Source organism: Polypterus senegalus, chromosome 9, assembly GCF_016835505.1.
Source record: "Polypterus senegalus isolate Bchr_013 chromosome 9, ASM1683550v1, whole genome shotgun sequence".
Lineage (NCBI taxonomy): Eukaryota > Metazoa > Chordata > Cladistia > Polypteriformes > Polypteridae > Polypterus > Polypterus senegalus.
In genome coordinates this window covers 57,029,233-57,055,184 of record NC_053162.1, presented here as the reverse complement: position 1 = coordinate 57,055,184, position 25,952 = coordinate 57,029,233, and the positions used below count along the sequence as shown (strand labels likewise).

Sequence of the window (25,952 nt, the reverse complement as noted above, 5' to 3'; positions counted from 1 at the left end):
GTTGTTTAAAAACCTATAGACGCAAAGACAACCATTTTAAAAGCGACCATAAATACTACTAGGTTGACCCATTCATTTTATTTGGGCACTGGGTATCTATTGTTGGCTCAATACCTTGCCGTGTGTGGCTATCGGATTCCAGGATGAAGAAAAGGTTTGAATCAGCACGAGGCGCGCCGCTTTCAGGACAGTTTTAATTCACCCCAAGAGCTCCGCGCCCTCTGATTGGTCCTACGCCCCTTACCCCCACTAGGAGGCTCGTGCAGCAAGTACGTGGTGGAGCGCGCGCAGCTGCCTGTCAGTAAGTGAGCGGAGCGAGCAGGGGCGGCATAGGACACAGCCGGACTGTGCAGTGGTTACTTTGCAAAAGACTTACACTAGTGGCCGCTCACCAGCGGGGTTGGGGGGTGCAAGCAGTAAGCCACAGCGGAGCCGAGTAAAAATGCACAACCAACGAAGACGAAGGTCACTTATTGCACTTTTGCAGACTATGCTGACAGAAGAGGTGCACGCGTGAGGAAAAAAATGGATTGTGTTTTCCTTTTGCTTTGGACACTGGCCATTCCGTTGCTAAGCCGCAATTCTGTGAAGGTTTTATCAGCCCTGTGGTTTGGGGATGTGTTCAAGGCAGGTGACTCTCGTTTTTGCAACACGTTTCCTTTGGTTTATAGGTTGTCAAAAATATTATGACAGTTTTAGTTAGCAGGGTTTTTGAATTCTTTATTCATTATTTTTACTTTTAGTTATTTTGTCAATTGGTCTCCCTTGCTTGATCTTTTTCAGACTTTCCAGATCTGTTGCTGCTATTCAGACTTTTCAACTGCTTTTGGAAGTCAAAGAAGCGAGGTGAATGATGGTTAGTATATACATCGTGATTATTCACATAGAAGACTTTCGTCTCCTGATTTTTCGGTTATATTAGCCATTCTTCTCCATAACTTAATGCTATGAAGCCTACCGGCGAGCCAATTAACATACCGTATGTAATAACGCTGTAAAACCTACTGGCAAAGAAAGCAGACACTATACCTGGTGTGTTGTTTATTTTATTTATTTAATAGTGAGTGAAGATTTAATTTGAAAAGTACACCAATATTTTCTTTTTATGCAAATGAACATGTTAGATTAAGTGTCATGAACATTCTCAAACCAATTTAATTCAGTACAGCGTAGCATGGGTTAGAGTCTGTGTCTGTAGAACTGGGTGCAAAGCAGGAAATAGCCCTGGACAGGGCGTCAGTCTGCCCCTGGGCCCACTTCCACACATCCCCTCACAGCATCAACAACACCTACGACTTTGCAGATGTGGTGGAAAACTGTAGCACACAGGGAAAGTGGACACACTCACAAGGAGAAGGTGTAAAAACAATATGAACAAAGGAAGAGCATGACATTTAAACTCGGGATGCTGGGTTCATGAGGTAGCAGTGCTATGTATTGGGCTATCACGCTGCCCATGGATTCAGTGATTTTGATGTCTTAATTGTCATTCAGTATTAAACTAATCCAGAAAAAGGCAGGAGTATGAAAGGACATATTTACACAGCTAGAAATCATCAGTTTCCCCCTAAAGCAAAATGCCACTGATAAGATGGTACCCATTATTCCAGCCAAAAACATCCAATTCCATTCAGTCCATTTCTGGGAAAAAGAAAGGGACTGCCTGGGCTACTTTAGGCACAACACAGCAACCAGTTCATCTTAATACTTGTACTGAGCTATTTTGTAATACAGTTTATATATCCTAAAAAAACTCAGGCAGATATGGGGAGAACATGCAGATTTAGCACTGAAGGGAACCAAGTTGGAATATGAGGTGACTTGTAGATATTTTACGTTGTTCAAAGGAAAAAAAAACTCATAGAAGGGAATGGGAAATAAAGAATATTTTTTAGTGACAGAGAAGAGGTTTTCTTCAGTCTATTTAAATTTGAATTAACCGTAAAGCTGCCAGACTTGAGACTTGCACAACACTTAGATTGCCTTTGAGTATATCGATATTATTAACAGTGTCTAAATCATGTGTAAGTGGGTGTAATGTGTAGTTCTACAAATTCACACACATAAGGTGCTTGTAAAATAAATACAGTACACACTTAAATTGTGTACTGTTCATGCACACACAGATATGTATATATTTATATGTACATATATATTATATACACTACCATTTTCATATCCAGCTGCATCCTTTAGTGGATTGCTGTGGGCTATAGAATATGATTTTCCCTGTCCTTTTAAAGATTGGTGATAGTAAGGGAGCAGTACAGAAAGTGGACATTGTATGCACTATAATGTGTGTTTGCTCCCTAATGTTCGATAGCCTAATTATTTGATTGGCTATTACAGCTTGAAATTAAACATCTTAAAATTAGTATATAATGTATAGTGTTAAAGTAGGTCATTTTCTGTCTAACTTGTAATGCTCTCTTATTTCAGATATGGTGTTTGTTATACCCAGTGAAGTTGATTCCAATGGAGCCTTCATTTCTCATGACATTTTGGGAAGCAGCAGAAAAAGGAGGTCACTGCCACATCGGCACAATCTTACTGTGCACTACAAGCTGTCAGCATTTGGAAAGGAACTTCTTTTAGATTTAAAGCCTTCCAATGTAATAGCAAATGGGTTTACAATCCAGACATTGGGCAGAGATGGAGTGACCACATTACAGGAGCCCAGATTTGAAAACTGTTTTTATCAGGGATTAATTAGGAACCACAGCATTTCCTCAGCTGCAATATCAACATGTACAGGCTTGGTAAGTTATCTGCATTAGTTTGCTGCAATGCTGAGCAGAGTATTTTCTGCTTTTTTAAAACACTTAATTCTGTTTCTTTCAAACAACCACATGAGTGCATTAAAATATTCATTGATTTATTGTAATTCCTAGCCTTTGACTGTGTCATGACCTTATTCTGCTTTAGAAAAAGTGCACTTTATGCCAGGTGCATGATGTGAGCACAGGTGATAGCAGTCTGGAAATTATGCAGAAACACCTTTGTTTCAATGTGACTGCACACACTTTTCTCCCAAAAAGAAAAAATGTGATAAAAAAAGAAAAAAAAAAAACACCTGTTGTTTTAGAAATAAAAAATGTACGTAGTGTTTACTTTTACTAGTGGAAAAAATATTCTTAAAATGAGCAGATTTCAGAAGTGGCCTAATCATCTTTTGAAGTGTTGCAAGCACAACTTACAGTTTTAAGAGAGTCATGTGTTCATAGGGGATCCTTTAGGCAATGACAGACTATATCAGTGTCTAATGCTTTACCTCTGTTCAGTTTGCATGATTTGGACAGAAGCCAGCTTTAATTTACAATTCATTTTGTCTTTGCAGTAGCAGAAAATATACAGCATATATAAGAATTATACTAAACACAGTCTCTGCAAAAAAACTTTATACTGAACTATTAAATGAGACAACCCGTGCAATCAAAATGCTAAAATCTTTTATTTATCCAGTGTAAAGGGTAAATTGGGTACATTCCAAAGTTTGCTTTCTAGTCATGAGGTAAGTGATAACAAAGTGACACAGTGCTGGTTACATCAGTATTTAAACTGACAGGGCAATATCTAATGTAAGTCATAAAAAACAATGATCTCTTCATGATTTAACAGTGAACCTTGGCAACTCTGTCTTTTTTGCAGCTGTTGTTGGCTACAAAATGTGGTGTTCCATTTTAGTGATAATCCTGTTAGAGGCAATTTCATAGCTTCCCAGGTCTTATCCTGCTGAGGTATCTTTTGACAGAATGTTTTACTAATTTAATTCAAGAACTGGCAAATTATTTTGATTGTATTATCTGCATAGAGGTCTGTTCATCTTGATCTTCCTGTCAAATGCTCAAGTAGTAGAAACCTTCAATCTCATTGCACATTTTCTCTGTTAATTTAAGTACTCCATGTATATGTATTGCTGCTTTCTTAAATAGTAGTACTCTGTAGGCATAACTATTGTGTATTTCATAAAGAGCTTTCTGTGCGTTTCCTATAGAGGCTTAATTCAGTCATCCATGTACCTCTTTATCACTTGTTTCATTCCATTAAAATGGATTAGCTCATTAAGGTAAATTATAATTCTATAGAATGATTGTTATAGAGAGTAAGTTCTTTTTTAAGATATTAGTGAAATCAAATTTCTGCCCATGGTTGACCCTTTTCTCGTGTCCAATTTTGTCAGTTCAGACTTCCCTCCTTGCAGGACTTTAACTAAATTTTTAATTATTTTATATTGTTGAACTGGCCCCGGACACAGACAGGCGGACATCATTTTCTCACCCAACACACGTTTATTTACAGGAAATATTTACAGGTATCTCAGTGCACGCCCCAGTGCCTCCAACACCGTTCCCCCAAAGTCCAGGCCTCACAGTCTCTAGTGCCTTTTCTGGCCGCTTCCACTCCTCTCTCTGAGCTCCATCCTCTTCCACCCGACTCTTGCTGATGACGGAAGGGAGGCGGCCCCTTAAATACCAACCCGGATGGGCTCCAGCTGCTTCCCCGGCAATCCCCCGTGGACACACCCCCGTGGCAGAAGTGCCAGCTGCGCACCCGGAAGCCCTCCGGGTGTTCCCAGTCCTCCACCCCCAGCCGCATGCCACTATTATATATATATATATATATATCATGAAAATTAGGGATCAGGTGCAATGCAGGAACCAAATTCTCTTGGAGTATTATTTCATTTCAAGGTTCACAAGGTCATTTAATCTAACACACCAATTTCTGGGATACCATTAATATCCATCTACAAATTAATCTTCTTAAAAGACAGCATTCCCTAAACAGAGAGAAACATTTTACAAGTTATTATATGGCAAGAAAAGAGGGCTGAGTATTGGTTTCAGTCTTTATTGTATTTACCAACTTATGATCTCTGAAAATGTATAGATTGGCAGTACTTAATAGCAAGGGGCTAGCTATACCATAATTTACACTATTTAGGAAGTATTAAAGTCCTGTAATAGAAATGTGTTACACTATACTAGAAAATAAACAGAATGGTAAAGATAAAGTGTTTTTTGAGATGGTTTAAACTTTTTGTGTTTTTATTGATCAAGATATCTTAGAAGGTACAATGACAAAGCACACTGAATTTCGTAGCTCATCATTTCATGTAATTTTATATATAAATATACTTAACAATTTCTCTAATTCAGCTGAAATCAAATCAGAATATTACTGTGTAGAATTCAGTATTTATCATCAATACATAAAAAGACATATAAGAAAGAACAATGTCTATGCTTACTTTTTGCTTACAGTGTAATAATGTATTTGACATCAGGTGTGGAGAAAGTAAATGCTATTTAAATAAAGTTGTCATTTTAAGTGTCAAAGGGGAACTGTTTTAAATTTCCTGGAATACTTGTTGATGTGAACCGATGTGCCCTGTATTGGCTGACATCAAACAGGAAGGTAGATTGTTGTTTATCCTTCCTTAAAAACACTTCCATTTTATTTCTGTATTCATTACACTGATTTCTATCAGCTTACTATCCCAAAATAAAAATTTGTTGTTAGGAACTGAAATAAGTCATTTTTGCACCTTAAATCTATTGTTTGGTTTTATGTTTATTGCTAACATGGCTACTATATTCAGGTACGTTTGGTTTAAAGAATTGATGGTTTCACTTTTAATACCCTGTAAAAAGCTCAGGTTTTGGATATTCTCATGTGAAAAAGAACACCTTATGAATTGTCACATGTCACGTTTTTGCAAATGTTTCTTTTGTCTTTTTGTCTTCTTCATGCAGCTAGAGCTAGTCCTGGTTGGCAGAGCTAATCTTTTTAGTACCCCTTTCATTAGTGGTAGCTTGTATACAATAAAACAGCAGTGGCCAATTCTTCACAACAATGAAAGACTGCAATGTGATTTGGCAGAGGTTGCATATGAATAGACTAGAAGAGTTCTTTGATCTCTTTCTCTTTTGCGTTATTCAGTTAGTTGCCGTCTGATGGATGCACGTGCATCAGTTTTACAAAAGAGTGAAACAGAAGGATGAGATTGAATGGTTGGTGGTATTTTCTGATGTTGACCTTAGAGTGATGTAAATGTAGATAATACTCCATTTGTACAAATTTAATCCAACTTGCAGTCTTTTGTTTTTAATCAGCTTAGGAGTAAACCTCATTATCGGTGTATTGCTCTGAACAAGAAAGCAGCAGAAATAATAACTGAAATATTATGTTCTAATGTTGACTTAAACATGGTGCTACATGTTGGCTAATGTACAATTAGGTAAAACTCTTTTGTGTTGTTCTGTGTTATAATTTTATCATTTAAATGCATTGAGATGTGCAATCTACTAAAATGTGTAATATTGCATGATAGTTTTCAAAGGTGGTACTGAGTAGATACAATTTTATTTATATGATTATATCGTGGTTCAGAAATAAAGTAAATCTATTAAAGTAACATTCTTTCAAAAGATGTCAACATGGGAGTTAATTTGAAGGTTGTTGTCACTCGCATAACTTTTTACTATTAGCATTTTTTGTTCAAAGAGGTCTTTAAATTGATAAGCATGAAGACTAAATTATCTTCAGGTCAGGGCACCAGAACACTGCAGGAATGCTGGGTGGCAGCCTAGAAATACACATATTCATTCACACTTGGAATATACTATTTTTGGATTGGTTTTAAACGATTCAGCACAGCAATAGCTGTTTAATGATCAAGAGTGAAATTCTGCTTTTATTTTTTAGAGATGTTTTATCTTGCTGTGATCATTTCAAGTGGACTCAGAATATTAAGACCCCTTCACTTTCAGCATACTTTGGTGTGTTGTACAGTAATTTTAAAGAGATAAAAGTCTTTTTGCTCATCAATCTACAATCAATAACCCATAATGAAAACATGTTTTCAGAAAGGTGTGGAAATTTATTAAAAATAAAAAACTGACTTCTCATATACAAAGTACTCTGTACAGGTATATATGAGTATTCAGACTTTTTTTCTGTGGCATTCTAAATTCTGGTCAGGTAAATCCATTTGCTTAAATTATCCTTGAGATGTATCTAGAAGTTGACCACCAGTGTCAAATTAAATTGTTTGGGCAAAATTTAGAAAGGCACACTCCTATGTATAGAAGGCCCCACCATTCATACTGCATGTCATGACAAAAAACAAGCCAATAAGTCCAAGTAACTCCATGTAGATCTCTGGGCTAAAATTGTGATGAAGCATAGGTTAGGAAAAACATATAAAAACATTTCTAAAGCTTTGAGAGACCCCATGAACATGTTTTCATGTAATTGTAAACTGAGTAAACATGCAAGAATGGCCTTGGTTAGGAAGGTGACCAATAATCCAGAGGTCAAAGATAAGACGTCCTCTCTAAGATTGGTGAAGCAGTCCATTAATCAGGCACTCATGGTAGAGTGGCCAGATGGATGTCAGTCTTGAGTAAAAGGCATATGACAGAGTGCTTGTAGTTTGACAGCATGAGGGAAAAGATTCTCTGTTCTTATGAGATGAAAAAATTAAACTCCTTGGGCAGAACTCTAAGCACTATGCCTGGTGAAGACCAAGCACTGATCATCACCAGCCTAGTGTTATCCTTACGGTAAACATGGTGGTGGCAGCATCATGGTTTGCTTATCACCATGGGATGCTACATAGTAACAAAGACAGGGAGACTGGTCAGAACTGAGGCAAGGATGAATGCAGCCAAACACAGTTAGATCCTTAAAGAAAACCTGTTCCATACTGCACACATGCTCTGAGGTAGCAGTTTGCCTTTTGATGTGACAATGACCCAAACCATACTGCCAAGACAATGTTCAAATGGCTTTAGAACAAGACTCTCACCATCCTTTACTGGTCCAGCCAAAGCGCAGACTTAAACCCCACAGAACGTTTATGGCATGACCTTGAAGACAGAATTTAAACAGATGCTTCTGATCCATTTTAATGGGGCTTGAGGATCTCAGTGCATGACTTTGACTAAATTCATATGCAGACTTGATTAGTCACTTGCTCACCTTTAGACTGTTCAACAGTGCAAATTCAGATGGTGCTTTGGTCAGTTTATTAAATACATTAAATACTACTGTTGCACAGTGCTCAACTTTACAGTTTTATTTTAGTCACTTTATAAATGAAAATTGAGGTCTTCTAATTATATGTGTTTTGAAATCATAAAGGTACATTCTACTGTTAAATTATCTGTTGTCCTTATTTGTAATTGACAATATTTACTTACTGACAGCCGGTGTACTTTGATTACTCACTTTGACCCAAGTTGTCATACATAAACAACAGTACCGAGATGCTTTGCTTTTAGTATATCCTTCTTATGCTTGTTACATCTCAAACAGTGAAGCAAGTTGGTTAATGGTTTGTGTATAATGGTATAAGTATTTAAAATTATGTACTGTTATTACTATAAATTTTATTAAGTGACATATACTGTAGCTATGTCATTCCTAAATATCTGATCTAATGTAAATTCTACAATATACTAATTTCTAGTCATACTGTACGTTGTTTTTTTTAGTTACATTTAAATATCCATTTTCAGCTTTACTTGCCTTGATCAAGAGCTGTGGCAATTTAAGAAAAGCACACCACTTTCATTCCACAGAGGAAGACCACACACGCATCTAAACAAGAACAATATAAAGATAACCTGTTATTGTGGTTCTGGACTGTTGGACAAAAGTACAGTAGAGTTCTTGGAAAACACTCACATTAAAACTGGTGAATTATTTTAAGCCTATACAACATAGGACATTCCTTCCTGGAATTGTATCTTTGATTCAAGCATTGTGAGGGATTAAAACAGTATGAAACATCTTTAACTAATGTGAAACCTTTAATAATGATTCAGTTACAGATATTTAACGTTTTAGGCAAAAAATTACCCCTTACCTTAACACCACAGGTTCAAATCAAATGTCTGATCCAATGACAGTGAGCAGGTTCGTGAAACACCCACTGCTAATGTTTCAGAAATTTACACATCTAATTTTTGCATTTTATTGTTGTTTTAAGGAATGTTCACTCCAAGAAGTACACTATGTAATATGTGTGTGACTAATTGAGACATTATAATAAATTGGTATACAATTACAAAATGGGGACAGTGATTTACAGTGCAAAGGAAAGCTTATATACAGTTTGCTAGAAGTGTTCATTTAACTTTTACTCTGAATGTGAGTGTAGGGCCTGAAGACAATTAGCACAGGGAATGTACCGACTACCTGTGTTTTTAGATATAACTTATGCTACGCTTTTTGCAAACTACACTAAAAATCTGCCTTTTTCAATGTGTGGCTTTTGGCAGAATTGACAATACAAAACATATTTCCTTATTACACTTGCACTTCTTGTATTAAATTTCCAAGAGTGGCATTTTTGATTACAGGCAGACTAATATTTTAATAGTCCCCAACTCAATGATGTCAAACCTTTGAAGGAAAGTTGTGACTAGGGTTGTTTATTCCAGCACACTTTAACAAGAAGCTGGTCCATGCTGTTTATTCTCATTGTACTTAATATTAAGTATCTGTAGTATGTAGAGATAACATTTTTTCATTGGAATGTGATATAGTAAAATATTTCCTATTTTTCTGAATTATCTTTCAATCTATATATATAATTCACTAAGGCAAGACACTCATGGAAAGGCAAGACACCCATGGAAAGCATGCCAGAAAGGGCGTGGATTCACTAAGCCGCCGACAAGTAAGACGCCCATGGTGCACGCAGGAAGGAGCCACGCCACCATCTCTAAAACCACGCCCACCAACTTGGATGCGATGACACAGCAAAAACGGCATCATTTATGCTTGTCTGTCGTAGAGTCCACATGCACCTCTGAGCCACGATGACTGTTCATAGAGGCATGTTTCTCGCGGAAGTGAATTGCTATATGCAGCGTGTAAAACAGTTTGCGAGGGGTATCCCATGGGATCCTTTAAACAATCCTTTAAAACTGAGGTTAGAACACAATGAAGGAAGCAGTCATTAAAAACCAATAAGCCCTGTGCCTCTGTTTCATTATCGTCTCACCTGCTTCACCAATGCATGCCCTGCAACCGTCGAGACGCTCTCTCAGCAGCTGACCTTCTCTGTGCCTGACTGGTTCACACAGAGGCAGCGCGAGAGAAAGCCGCGCACACACACAGGCAGCGCCAGAGACAGACAGAGGCACACACACAGGCAGCTGGTGGGCGGGTCTCTGTGACTTTTTCTTGCGGGCGGGCACATGACCAGGCGGTGTGTATGCTTCGAGAACGAGGGTGGATGTGGCAGGACTACCTAAGAACAGTTTGTTTGTTGTGGATGTAAATCGCTGTATGCAGCGTGTAAAACAGTTTCCGAGGGGTGTCCCATGCTCTTACAGTTGGTGGGCGGGTCTCTGTTGGTTGCTTTTGCTCATCTAAGAAGAATCATATTTGTCGCGGATGTGAATCGCTGTATGCGGCGTGTAAAACAGTTTGTCGTGAATGTGAATCGCTATTTGCAGCGTGTAAAACGGTGTATTGTATGTTGCCCTCTCCAGAGTTACATCTTTTCATTCACCTACAGTCGTATCCTCAAAACCAACCCCATTTGGACAACTGTGTCTTGCAGGAAGTGTTCACCCATCAATACATAATTACTACGGGTAATTACGGGTTGGCTAGTAAGCTGTATTTGAATACACAGGCTTAAGTGCAAAAAGCAGGAATCATACTTGAAATATGACTTCAGTTAATAGGAGCATTTTGCTCTATTAAACCTTAGTTGGGTTTGAAAGCCAACAGCAACATTGACCCTATATGAACATGGTTGGACAAAACTGATAACATATTCTGAGTCAAACATTAAGTTTTAAAACTTGAACTTGGTTTGGTTCGGTTGGGTTTGGCAATTGGGAGAATGAATAGATCGTTATTCAAGCATTTGAGTTTGCTTTTTTATATTTTTACTCCAAAAAATAGATACTTTCTTTTTAAACTCTAAAATCTAAATGGGTTATTCAGGACATGTAGTAGTTTATATATATTCCTTTTATTTGCTATGTTAGACTTATTTATTTTTTAAGACAAAAATATGTGTCATCGTCCTTGAAATGACATGGATATCCTTAAGTGTGGTTGGTTTGATAATTTGTCCAAGTTGTCTGAGGTTCAGAAGTCAATATTACACTGAAATGAAAAATTACCAGCCAGTATGATATATGATGATATATGCTGATATGTACAGTACATTGATCAAATCTTGTGCTAGTTATTTACAATAAGGTGTACTGATGGATACCCACTGTACTCAGCCTTTTAAGAGCAGCCAGTATTGCTGTCTAAGATAGGGTTGAAATCTAAGTAATCAATATAGACCTCATGTTTTTTTATTTGATACATGGGTTGTCCATTTGGTCTGGTATAATAATGCACACCTGATGCCTTTCCCATATGGAGCCCTTTTCCCCTTTGGATAGAACCACCAATTTTCATGACTTTCTCCCAGCGTCACTTGCTGAACTGGCCAATCTTAATTTTGCTGGGAAAATAGCCTCAATTAGCAACTCTAGCCTAATTGTGTCTTGACTTTTGTTTCCCAATGTGTGCATTGCTTTATCATTATTTTCATTTATTCATTGTCCACCATGATCAGTCATTAGCATTAGAGCTATAAACCTTGTTCTCTAGCAAATTGCTACTGTTGCTGGCTTATAATCTATATATATATATAATTCACTAAGGCAAGACAACCATGGTTCTGGCGTGGATTCACTAAGCTGCCGACAAGTAAGACACCTATGGCGCACGCAGGAAAGAGCCACGCCCACCAACTCCAAGACCATTGGATACGACGACAACTCGCAGGGCCACGCCCACCAACTCAGACGTGACGACACAGGAAAAATGGCGTCATTTATATTCATCTGTCGTAGAGGCCACATGCAGTGCAGGTCAGGTTAATGTCATGTGCATGTCATGCACCTCCGAGCTACGTTGATTGTTCATAGAGGCATGTTTCTCACGGAGGTGAATCGCCATATGCAGCGTGTGAAACGGTTTGCGAGGGGTATCCCATGGGATCCTTAAAACAATCCTTTACAACTGAGGATGAAGCACAATGAAGTAAGCAGTCTTTAAAAAACTTTTCGGTTACGATGCACGACCGCGTGCACCATAGCAAACTGTTTTACACGCTACATACAGCTGTTCACTTCCACGACAAACATGCGTCTTCTTAGATGCTCCTGCAGGAACACGGAAGACGTTTTCCTGCCCACCAACGCTCCTTTTTCACCGGCCGGTGTCTACCCTCGCTCTCTAGGCATTCACACTGCCTGCCCATTTTCCCGGATGCAAAAACTCACCGACCACCCAGTTAGTCCCTTTCGTCTGTGGTAAGAGTCCGCATGCACGTCTGAGCCATGTGGCGTTTATTATGCCGCAGGTTCACTATTGTGTTGTACTGTATTTTGCTCTCTCCAGAGTTCCATCTTTTCATACACTTACTGTTGCATTCTCACACCAACCCGTTTTAGACATCCGTGAATTTCCAGAAGTGTTTAGCGTTCAATAAATAATTATGCATGACATTGACCGTGTGTCTACCCAGCGCTGAGAGGCGTGCGTAAGCCGTTGAACCCCATTCGGGCTGCAAGCCGTGGAATTTCCACTAAATGTGACTCATACGCTCCCACTCATTACGTCCCTACCATTTGTGCACACCCCCCTCCTACTGTGGTTGGGTATCTTGGTGGATTATAAATAGAAAAGCAACCAAAACCAAGGGGTATCCCATGGGGTCCTTAAAACATTCCTTTACAACTGAGGTTAAAACACAATTAAGTGGGCAGTCTTTAAAAACCAAGTTTTCGGTTACGACACACGCCCGCAGGCACCATAGCAAACTGTTTTACACGCTACATGCAGCAATTCGCATCCGTGACAAACATGCGTCTTCTTAGATGCTCCTGCACTTTGTTCACACCCCCCTCGCTACTACCGTGATCGGGTGTCTTGGTTGGATTATATATATAAAGGCAGCCAAAACCGCACAGAGCAATGAAAAGTCTACAGTTCCATCTTTTCATTCTCTTTCTGTTGTATCCTCAAACCCTCCCTTTTTAGACAACTGTGTCTTTCCAGAAGTGTTCAACCATCAATAAATAATTATGCAGCGTTTGTTATGCCGCGGGTTCACCATTGTGTTGTATTTTGCTCTCTCCAGAGTTCCATCTTTTCATTCACTTACTGTTGTATTCTCACAGCAACCTGTTTTAGACAATCATGTCTTTCCAGAAGTGTTTAGAATTCAATAAATAGTTATGCATGACATTGAGCGTGTGTCTACCCGGCGTGAGTAAGCCGTTGAACCCCATTTGGGCTGCAAACCGTGGAATTCCCACTAAGTGCGACTCATACGCTCCTACTGGTTGCGTCCCAACCCTTTGTACACACCCTCTTCCCACCTCGCTACTACCATGGTCGGGTGTCTTGGTGGATTATATATAGAATAGCAGCCAAAACCGCACAGAGCAATGAAAAGTCTACGTCACTCACAGGTACATCTGGACTACGTAAAGACTGCGACTCAAGTGATGAGTTGGAGGTGGGTACATGAGCGGGCAGTGCATACTGAACGAGAAATCAGCAGACTAGCATGACGGACGGAGCTGAATGGACGTCATTCTCTTTTCCTCCCGTGCACCCCCATCCCTCCGTCTGGCAGGAGAAGGCGCGAGGACGGTGCGCCAATTTTCAGTCACGGACGATTGTGTGTTGGTTTGTTCTGTGCATTGTTACAATGTTGCTTTTCTTGCTGATTTATTACATTACCAATTTTTCAAATGTTAATTTTATCCCTCTGCTTAAAAATCATTAAAAAACCGGCCTGATTATGCGTAGTATGGTACGCCGCGGGATGGCTAGTGTCAGATAACAGAATAGGCCAATAAGACAGATCTACACAGACACACACAGGCACTTGCTTTTTAACTAAGATGGATAAGGTAATTTCTGACCATCCGGCAGTTACTCTCTGTTGAAGGTTTTCATTGTTAACATTTGCAGTACACCATCTATTGGAAAGTATTTTGTAATGCATGTAAGTAATGAAATTCATAGCATTTTTATTTCCAACAGATGATGTAGTACAGAAAATACACAGATACACACAATGACGATTGTCTTTTTATTAAAACTAATATTAGTTTATGTAACATAGAAGAAGGGTTTACTGTCTTAACCCATCAGTAGGTGTTAATATTTCAATAACTCGCATGTCTGCATTGGTTCTGTCCTTGTCCTACAGGTTTCTTAGGCAAATTCCAAAGTCATCTAGATTAGAGTATTTGGTGATTCAAAATTGTAGTTAAAAGAGCCTGTGACTGAATGATGGCCCAAGTTTGTTTCCTGGCTTACACATAAAGATGCTGACATAAGTAAGCTCCATGTACCCTGTAATCCTAGACTGGAAAAAGTTGTTTTCTGTCACAAATGACATAATAGACTCTGAAATAACTATTTGTTGCCGGAACATGTTTGTTACAGTAAAATGCAACATATTTATTAAGAACTGTAAGATCTGAATTAGATTATTAAAAAATAAGTATCGTATTTTTTGTTCATTAGACGCACCGGACCATTAGATGCACCTAGGATTAGAGGAGGAAAACAAGAGAAAAAATATTCTGAACCAAATGGTGTACTAATATATTTAAAAAATATAGCAGAATAACATTTAAACCATGTAACATCAACAGTGGTATTAAGAACCATCATCACTGTCATTAGCAAATGAGGAGAGACTTTAATGTTCAAGCACTCTTTTAGTTTTCTGGAAACCCCAAAAACTCCTCATCACCAGTGTCAGAGTTTATGAAGCTCAGTTGCTCACAATCACTTTGCAGGAGCATGTACATATCATGCGGCAAAACCTGCCCAAAGCCACCAGGGGACAAAGCACATTTGGACCAATGCTCCCTGAAGTTATATTGCCAGTCTAGTCCCATCTCTATTTGTAATGCCACAAAGCCCTTCATCTCGTCTTTTGTTGTAGGTTTCCGCTTTGAAAAACGAGAATGCGGTGCAAGCGCAGCCCACGATTCACAAAATTTCTGTGCATCCCTATTTGTGTCGTGTCGTCTGACAGTAGCTGAAAATATTCCTCCCACATGAACCTTGCCGTAGGTGCATCTCCTGCGCGAATGTGCTCAGCTGGGGCGACATCGGCTGGTGTCCAATGAGCTGATACCAGTTCCTCACTCTTGCTTAATCTCCTGGTCACTGTCAACAAAATCAGATTCTGAAAAATCAGAGTCCTACTCAGCAATAATGCGGGAAACATCGGCTGCTGAGTATTTTGTTTTTTGCACTCGGTTCGCTCCCTTGTGAGATGTCGATGCCATCTTGCCTTTGTTTACATTTGTTTACATTTCGTAACTCATGCACACGCAAGGATTAGATGCCACTACATGCTAATAGTGAAGTAAAGGCAATTACAGTTTGTTTTTCCTTTTCCACTATAAGCCCATCTGGGAGTAGAGTAGTCCCTCACTATATCACTCTTCGACTTTCGCGGCTTCACTCTATCGTGGATTTTATATGTAAGCATATCTAAATATATAACGCAGATTTTTCGCTGCTTCGCGGGTTCTGCGGACAATGGGTCTTTTTACTTCCTGTACATGTTTCCTCAGTTGGTTTGCCCAGTTGATTTCATACAAGGGACGATATTGGCGAATGGCTGAGAAACTAACTAATCAGAGCACGTAGTTAAGTTCCTGTGTGCTGAATGGCTCAGCGGCGGAGCGCTGAATTCGATTCCGTGGCGTTAACCAGGAAGTCAACGTGTTTCGCTGTGTAAAGAGTTAACTTTTGTGCTTATCTTTCTGCATAGTCAAGCCCTTCATTATGGCTCCAAAACGATCTGCTCCTGCTACTGCTTCAGGGGCCGTACCCAAGCGCCAACGGAAAATGTTAACGATTGCCGAAAAGGTAAACGTTTTGGATATGTTGAAGGAAGAGAAAAGCTACACTGCTGTAGAACGCCATAATGGCATCAATGAGGCTACGATTCTTTTTATTTAAAAAGTAGGAAAGGAATATAAGATCTACGGCCGCAGTGTCCTTTTAAACACGGTGCAAAACAAGTTGTAAGTGGATGTAATAATGCAATAGTCTGGATGAAATCTGCTTTAGGGATTTGGATTGAAGACTTCTGGAAGAAGAACAACGGCGGTGCTACACAGTCGCCTGAAGAGGCCCCTTTAGAAAAGCTGTAACGCTCTCCTTTATTGTGCAGTAAAACTAAACTAATAATTATCGGACAAGTCATCGTGCCATTGTTGGTGAATAACCATAATTAATTTTCTACTTACAGTACTTAGTACATGTACGTACGTTTAGTGTCACTGTACATACATTTACTGTATATAATTTTTCTTGCAGTGTTCGTATTTACTGCTGGTGGCCTGTCTTTCGTAATGGCTGTAACATATGTGATATCGGAGACGCTCGATATCTTTAAAATAATATTTAATAATAATATTTAAAATAATATTTACAGAATATTTTACTGTATATAAACAGTGTGTTTGCATACATAACTTCAATGAATCTTACCTAATATCTAGAGAATACAAAGTATTTATGCTGTATAACTGTGTGGGGAGTATTTATAAACAGTGTGGTAGAGTTTATAAGGGCTTAAAATATATAAAAATAACCATACAAACATATGGTTTCTACTTCGCGGATTTTCACCTATCGCGGGGGGTCTGGAACGTAACCCCCGCGATTGAGGAGGGATTACTGTTCACCAAACACAGCTGTTAATGGATTATGAGAGATTGTGACACCAAGGCTGTCTGAAAGGCATTTAAAGATTTTGGTACAGAATGATGTTAATTTGGTGCATGCCCAAAACATATGGCCCAATGAGGCTGGAGCTCGATTGCAACATTCGCAGTTTAGATCTTGCCCTGGAAACATTTTGGACAATTGTAAACAAGACAGATGAGCTTGATAAAACATTTTAAGTTGAATAATTGTATGCTTTGCACATATGGAGCTAGAATCTATTCTGTTCGTGTCAGCCTTCCACTCTTTTTCTGAAATGTTGAGTAAGAAATCCTTTTCACACTGTACTGTGGGATCTTTGAAAGGGAAGGACTTTAAAATGTTTTTATATATTATGGAAATTCTGTCTGAGTCATCAAGACTGATCGATATTTCTTCCAAAATAGAAGTAGGTTTGGAAGTGAGGAAAATTTGGCAGATTTTATTTAGCAAAGTTTCATATTTTAAGGTAGTGAAAGAATTGTGTTGATGGACAGTTAGATTTGGAGTGTAATTGTTTGTAGGTTGCAAAGACATTATCTATGTACAAATCTCGAAGTGATTTAATCCTGTATGTTTTCTGAACATTAAAATGTGGTTATTATGCAGAGATGCCACAGATAAAAGCTTCTCTCTCTTGAAGTACTTCCTACATTGGTTCCATATTCTGACTGAATGAAGCACAATAGGTTTTGTTAGTATATTGTCGATAACTTAAGCAAGGAATATAAAGTAATATAAAGAAGTACTGCAGGATTTTATTTCTATTGCGAACCTGTGTGTGTTCATCTATTTGTGTCAATGTCCAAGTTTTTATAACTTGTATATTTGCCGCCCAGTAATAAAATTGAAAATTAGGTAGAGCAATGACACCTTCTGCCTTAGGTCCTTGCAGGGTGACACTTTGGATTTGCAGATGTTTTGAATTCCAAATAAATGAGGTTTATGATTAAATCTAACTTCTTAAAAAATATTTGTTAGTCTATATTGGAATGCTTTGAAATAGAAAAAGAAGCTTAGGAAGGATATTCATCATGACAATATTAATTCTTCCAGCTCAATGCAGACAGCAAAATTTTGTTGATAAAGGGCTTTATGTTTCCTTGTGATGTTTACCCCTAGGTAATTAAACTGATCTGCGATGATAAAAGGGAAGATGTCCAATCTAATATTGTGTGATAGAAAGTTCACTGGAAAGAGCACACTTTCATGCAGATTAATTTTCAGTCCAGAAATCTTTTGAAATTCTGCTAGTGCTGTTAGGACTGCAGGCACAGTATTTTGTGGATCTGATATATATACTGTGTATATACATATATATATATATATCTTCGTTTGGATCTTGATCTTTGTTTGTCCGTGAATTAATTAGAAGAAGAAGCACTAGATGGGAGTAGAGAGACAGCTAAAACATAGGCATTGCATTACAAATCTCCTCCAGGCTTATATTACTGAAGACTGTAGTACTCCAGTCACACCTCAAAACACAGACATTCAAACTAAACAAATTGTTGTGCTTTAAATTAACTAAAGAGATCTTCATTTAGATCTTATTTTTGTTTATCCGTGAATTCCACGCAGGCGTAGACCACCTTCCAGTTTAGTACGTTGTTGTTACTCACGGATGTCAACAATGTGCCGGAATAACGAAAGGGGTGGTGGACAGTGTTACGCTGGTTAGCTCCTGAGGCCTGGTTAGAGAATGACATTGCCGAAGATAAAAGGTTCGTGCCTACGTAACATATGGATGAAAGAAAGACCGTGGGTAAAATGAATGAACTTTCCGGAAATTATTATTGTTACGTTGTAGCCGGTATCTTAACATAATTAATTAGAAGTGTGATTGGTCTGTATAATGCACATTGTAATAAGTCCTTATTTTTCTTAGGAAAGACGGTAATTAATGCTTGGTGAAAACTTTGAGGTAGAATTTTATTGTTCTCTAGCTTCTGTAAAATGTTGTTAATTAAAGGAGAATTAACTTAATTGAATTTTTTTTATAAAATTCATCAGGGTAGCCATTATGGCCTGCTGCTTTCCACACTCTGAAGTGAGCTTATAGCGTCTAGTAATTCTGAGAGTGCCAGAGATATATCCAATTCCTCTGCACTGAAAATATCTAGTTGTGGTATCTGTAAAGCATCCAAAAACACATTAGGTTGTGTCTTGTCGTCTTTAAACTGAGTAGAATATAAGAACTTGTAGTAGTCTCTAAATGTGCATTATATATTTATGGTCAATGATTTTGTCTCTGTCTGTGTTGGTAATTAGTGGTGTTGCATTGCAAACTTCCTGCTTGTAGATTTTTCATATAAAGTGACTCATTTGGACATCTGGGATGTTCTTGATCTATTCTGGTAATTTCACTGATGAGCTCTTATGCCCTCTTGGTTTCCGATTTATTTTTGTGGGAAATATATGAAAGAATCTATCCTTTTAAGGAAGACTTCACAGTTTCCCAGAGTATTCCTGCAGAGACCTCTGATGATGTATTTATCTCTAAAAAAATTGATTTGCTTGGATATAAACTCTGTACAGTTCTCGTCTGCATATATATATATCTATACTAATAAAAGGCAAAGCCCTCACTGACTGACTCACTCACTGACTGACTCACTGACTCATCACTAATTCTCCAACTTCCCGTGTAGGTAGAAGGCTGAAATTTGGCAGGCTCATTCCATACAGCTTACTTACAAAAGTTAAGCAGGTTTCATTTCGAAATTCAACGCGTAACAATCATAACAGTCGACAATGTCTGCCATGTTGAACTTTCTTATTTATGGCCCCATCTTCACGAAATTTGTTAGGCGGCTTCCCTGCGCTAACGGAAACCTATGTACGTACTTATTTCGGTGGTATGACGCCACTGTCGGCCGCCATATTCAACTTTTCAATGGTCTTTGTTACTTATGGGCCCATCTTCAAGAAATTTGGTACGCGGGTTCCCAACGCTAACTGAATCCTACTTACGCATATATACGTCCATAGCCTGCAGCTCGGTCACCGTGTGAGGCGGCGTTGGGTCCCCCATCCCAGTGCCTCCCACGTTGTTGGCTGCCTGCTTATATAAGGCCGTCCTTCGCTCCAGTCTCTACATTCCCTTCCTTGCTTCGCCACGGGATTCACGTCTCCCTGCTGATAACTACAGCCTTTTTATTTAATCCACGGCTTCTCCGCTGTTTTATTGTTCATTTATTACAATTATAGTTATTGTGTAGGTATTTTAGAATTACTTTACATTGTTCAGGTGCCCATTTCCTTTATCACTCCAACCGTACCCTCATTAACATGTCTATCGAGGTGATCACCATCGATCAAAGAACTGTCACTTATCGAGTGGTTTCCATGCCCAGAGATGGCACCTACCTTTTCAATTCTCTTTGTTACATATTGCGCGGCCATATCAGGCTTACTCTTGATATCCAGAGGAACATTGTGTCTTATGTATTGAATGACTGGTACAGGTTCAAAGTGTGGACTGATGATGGTACAGGAGATAATTATATTACACAGGAGCACTATAAGAGTGAAATGCTTAAGCCCTTCACCTATGGATCTGCATATGAGTTGATGGCTGCTGCTGAATTGTTCGGTTGTTGGTTTCAAATGTACCGAAATGGCCAAATATTTTACACCTTTCGACAACTGCCAATGCCTCTTAAACATCTTAGATTCACAGGTGACAATTTCAGTAGAGCACACTTTAATGTTTATGAATGTTTAAACTCTCTAAAGCTGGATGTGAAGTTATCGATGAAACCGGTTGTATACTTACAATGCTTGACAGATGCCGAATGTCTCTTCAACACAAGTCCTACAAATACTGTTGTAATTGAAACAAACCATGAAGCTCAAACCGATTATGACAGCAGCAATCCAAGCTGTGGGATTTGAAACAAAATTGCTGTTCACATGGCCAACTGTACGTTGCATGCTCAAGAGTAAGCTCAGCGCACAGCTTGATCATATTACAACCGGAGGGCTGAACTCACAATGTGGTATACAAAGAGATCCTTAACAAATAATTAGTGGTATATTTTCCCTCAGTTTAAAAAGGTTTAATTTTCTTCTTAATAAAAATTTTAAAGCAGTACTTCGCCGCTGCGAAGCGCGGGTATTTTGCTAGTATATATATATATATATAGTGAAAGCAGCCCGACCACAGACAGACAGAAACCATTTTAAGTCCACCACACACGATTTACTTACACTATGTACAAAGTTCACCACAGTCCCGCACAGCACACAGTGCTCCACCACCAATCAGCCTCCTTTCTGGCCTCACAATGGTCCTCTTCGAGCCGCCTTCTCTCCACACTCCAAAGCCTTGCCTTCCTCCACCTGATGCCAGCTCCCCGACTGTTGGAAGGTGGCCCCTTTTATGCCATCCCGGATATGCTGGTGTGGCAGAAGTGCCGGCTGAGCAACTGGAAGCACTCCGGGTGACCCTGGACTACCTTCCGCCAGCACTTCCTGGTGTAGCAGAAGTGCTGGCTTCCAGGGCTTCAGGAATCAGAACCCGCCCCCACATATATATATATATATATACTAGCAGAATACCCGCGCTTCGCAGCGGAGAAGTAGTGTGTTAAAGAAGTTATGAAAAAGAAAAGCAAACATTTTAAAAATAACGTAACATGATTGTTAATGTAATTGTTTTGTTATTGATATGAGTGTTGTTGTCATATCTATCTATTTATATATATATATATATATATATATATATCTGTATATATATATATATATATATATATATATATATAGCAAAATACCTGTGATTGGCAGCGAGAAGTAAAAAGAAAAGGAAACATTTTAATAATAACGTAACATGATTGACAATGTAATTGTTTTGTCATTGTCATGAGTGTTGCTGGTATATATATATATATATATATATATATATATGTATGTATATATATATACACACACAGACACATATATACATATACATATATACACATACTGTATATACACACACACATATATATACATACTGTATATACACATATACATATCTACATATATACTGTATATACACATATATATACAAATCTACATATATATCCACATATATATATATTAGGGGTGGACTCGATTAAAAAAATTAATCCAATTAATTAGAGGCTGTGTAAGAATTAATCTTGATTAATCGTATGTAATCGCACGTAAATTTGCCCCAAATCGCAAATGTTTTTTTTTAATTTAAAAGTGTTTTAGTGGACGACAGAATCAAATAATAGACATGTACATGAATATTGTAAACTGAAGCTGTTTTAATTTCTGAAAAAAAGCCTTTAAACTGCATTTGAATTCAAAACAGAAACAAAATATCATCCCTGGTTAAAATTGGGCAGACTTAAAAATAAAGTGGTAGTTTAAGTACTTTAAGTAGATTTTCAGAATAGTATTGTCTTTAAATAATAATAACCAAAATTTCAACATAAAGTGCAGTTTTTCTTCTTAAAAAAATAAGTCAGAAACATAAAAGGTAATTTGACCAACTTAATCTTTAAACTCTGAGTAACCTTAGCCAAAATTATTTTGTACATTAGGCTAAAACAGTGTGATCATTGAACATTTTGTAATTAGATGTAATTAGAATTACTAACGGTCACGGAAGTCCAATGATCCCCAGTAAGAGCCACAAAGTCCGCTTTCTGTAATGCATCTAATTTTGCTTGCTTTTCAGTGTGCACAAAACCATGCTTTTATCAAGGCTTCGCTCGGGAAGTCGAAATGATCAGTCGTAAGAACGCGCTTTATTCCGACTCTAACATTTTTGTAGCTGTGATGTGTGCATCAGTGTAATGGATGTACCAGGAAATCATGCATTGACAAAAGTTCCCGTTTGCTTGGAATTGAAAGTGTGATTAAATGCGTTATTTTTTTAATGCGTTATGGAGTACATGCATCGAAGCTTCTCAGCTGTGCTTGTGCTAATAAAGGGAAACATTTTAAAAATAACGTAACATGATTCTGCGTTAACCGAATATTTTTTCATACGTCCCAAACCAAGGAGATGCGAAGGTAAAATGAATCGGTAGCGCTGCACATAGTCAGTATGATCCCCTCTCGGAATCGAACCTCGAATGTCGGCATTAGAGGCTTAAGACTCTACAATTGCACCACAGCGTGTGGCTTGTCTATGCGGGAGGATGTACTGTAGATCGGGGTATATATATACATTTATATATATACCCGCGTATCGCAGTGGAGAAGTAGAAGTTATGAAAAAGGGAACATTTTAAAAATAACGTAACATGATTGTCAATATACAGTAATTGTTTTGTGAGTGTTATTGAATGTTGCTGTCATCAAGGATTTGATTATCATTATTTGTTTCAATCAGGGTCGTATTTGTACGATGTGTTGTGTTCAAGTTACATTCCGTGTTTGTCAATCGTTGTAAAGATAAGAGGTTTCATTCATCGATTAGTTTCTTACTGCATCAATAAACAGCTCGTCTTCCTCTTTATCTGAGATGTGACAAACTGCATGCACGGGTTTTTTTACACTGTCTTCCTTTAGCGGGACATTCACTTTTTCCACCGTGTGCTTTGTTTCCGCAGTAGCTGCACTTATGAATATGATTCTATGTATCAGACGCTTCATATTTTTTTGCTGCCTTCTCAATTGTGTAATTCGGTTTTTGTTCAGCACTCTTTGGAACTGTTGCCTTTTGTCTGTGCACTGTGTCAGTTCACGTGAGCCGCTTGGTGTTCTTGCATCGAAGGTTCCCAGCTGTGCTGGTGCCATCTCGTGTAATGTCAGCTAAGACCCGCACTTAAAAGTTTCTCTTGCAGTTTCGCTGAGTTTGTGCCAAACACCACCCTGACCATCTCATCTTCCTCTGCATAAGCACAGTCCTTCACACGTGAATATTTACCGGCAGTGTTTGTATTGGATTGCCGCTGATGGACGGCCTTATATGGGCAGGCACTAAATTACAAACGCTAGTGGCAGCCTGTCTATGAACTTAATTTAATATAAACTTACGGTTCACGCCGTGCTTTGTTTCGCAGTAGCTGTACTTATGAATATGCTTGTATGCATCATTTGCTTCATAATGTTTTTCTGCCTTCTCAATTGTGAAATGGCGTTTTGTGCTCATCGCTGTTTGGAGTTCTTCCTTGTTCTCTACGTACTTACGTAGGAGGCGTGATGATGTCACACGAAACTCCGCCCCACGCCATCTCTAACTCAACTCCATTACATTATATGTAGAAAAATAGGTTCCAGTTATGACCCTTACGCGTAGAATTTCGAAATGAAACCTGCCCAACTTTTGTAAGTAAGCTGTAAGGAATAAGCCTGCCAAATTTCAGCCTTCTACCTACACGGGAAGTTGGAGAATTAGTGATGAGTCAGTGAGTGAGTGAGTGAGTGAGGGCTTTGCCTTTTATTAGTATATATATATATATATATATATATATATATATATATATACACTAGCGACTGGGAGGCCGATTGAATCGGGCTACAAATTCTACGTTTGTGAAATCCATACTTTCTCTGCAAAGAATTATTAGTTTTTTTTAAGTCCTTGAAATGATTTTGCTATTGTGGTACTGCTTTGTGCTTAAAATAGACCTTTTTGGCCGATGTAATGAAGAGCTTCCTGTTTAAACGGCGCTGTGAGACGTGAATTCAGCTCTTAGGTGCACCTCATTTGATTTTTTTCTGGCAAACAAATTTTCAAAACAAACCGTATTTTACGACTCTAATCAGAGTCAGAGTAATAATTATGTTGGCGTGGTCATTGTAGATCTGAGATCGGCTAAAATTGAAACAATGACCCAGCCGTCATTACTCAGTTTGTCAATAGATGTCAGAAGGACGGATGCCAATACCGAACTGGCAAAAGATACCAAGCAAATGGCAATACGTTCTAAATTACTTACGGTTCCGAAGATGTCGAAAGGTTTAAGTCAGTCGACGATGTTAGTGCTGGAAAGTACGCCCCACCAAACCAATGATCCAAAAACCAACCAAACTTACTGTTATCTGCTCGAACCAACACCGACTTACTATACTCGGCCATCCAGCGGTGTCACTAAAGCAATCGAACATTCTTAGGCATACTTCGTTCGCGTTTGCCACGTTATGTTCTAACTTGTATTGAGTCAAGGTATTGACGCGAACACCATAGATATGGGGTATTTACGCGAACACCATGCATAAGGAAAGTATCAAATGATATATAAGGATATATATTGTAAGAAAGGCGCTGTTTAGGCGCCTGACCCGACATAGATAGACACAGAGGCCCATATGAAACAACACAAGACTTTTTATTTTTCTTCAACCGTGGACGTACGTCTTCCCCATGACCCACAGGCAATACACAGTCCAAAAAGCACTATCCCAGCACCAACAGTCATAAATTTGGCTGGTCAGTGCATAAAACGTTTCGTACGACTCACAGGCAGTTGACTCTAGGGAGGCTTGTATAAAATACAAGTTCTTCACTGCATTAGCGAACATCAGTGCCATGGCAGGTGCAGTCTGAACGTCGGCCGCGTCTGGTCTCGAGGATCTTCCTTTTCTAGTTGGAGTAGACGCCTTCAGGCTTTCGCATATCTCTTCTTCTGTTTTACCTGCACTTGATGGAGCATTACTGTCGATTTCAATGAAATGATCAAAGTAATTAGTTGACATTCCATCAGGCAGCTGTAGCCCCCACGCTGCTGCTATTGTCCACAACTGCTGCTGAGGCACCCCGAACTGGGATAGCGCTATCACCCTCCACAGCTTTCACGAACGTTGCCCGTCTGTAGCAGTTAACGATTGTTGACGTACTGACACAACTCCATGCATCCTTCTGCATGTGCAAACTGTCAAGTGGCATCAGCTTACGGGCCAGCGCAGTTGCTCTCATTGTCACCTTGATCCATGATATCCATCAGACGGCGAAGCATGAGGGATTGGTAATTTTGCTTGAAATTTGCTCATTTGATCAGGAGCTTATTCAATGCGAGCAAGAACATGCAGGTGGCCAGTTGCTGTATGCTACAACATGCTGCCGGTGATCAACGCACATGTACACACAGGAAAGTAAACTGAGTCAGTGTCACCCCACCCCGCTCCTCCTGATCTGACACTAAGTAACAGCGGTAGCATAAATTCACACCCGATCTGACACTGTTCGTTTTCCAATAATG

The 25,952-nt window shown here is 38.8% G+C and overlaps 1 protein-coding gene across 1 annotated transcript in view; it reads left to right on the top strand.

The window, feature by feature from the left end:
• Positions 1–314: 314 nt before the first annotated feature.
• The window catches only part of adamts18 (ADAM metallopeptidase with thrombospondin type 1 motif, 18), a 160,398-nt gene continuing 134,760 nt past the window's right edge, over positions 315–25,952 (top strand). The window contains 3 exon segments of the mRNA XM_039763116.1: positions 315–627; positions 784–856; positions 2,440–2,759. Coding sequence (XP_039619050.1) covers positions 526–627; positions 784–856; positions 2,440–2,759 — 495 coding nt within the window. The 5' untranslated portion in view covers positions 315–525.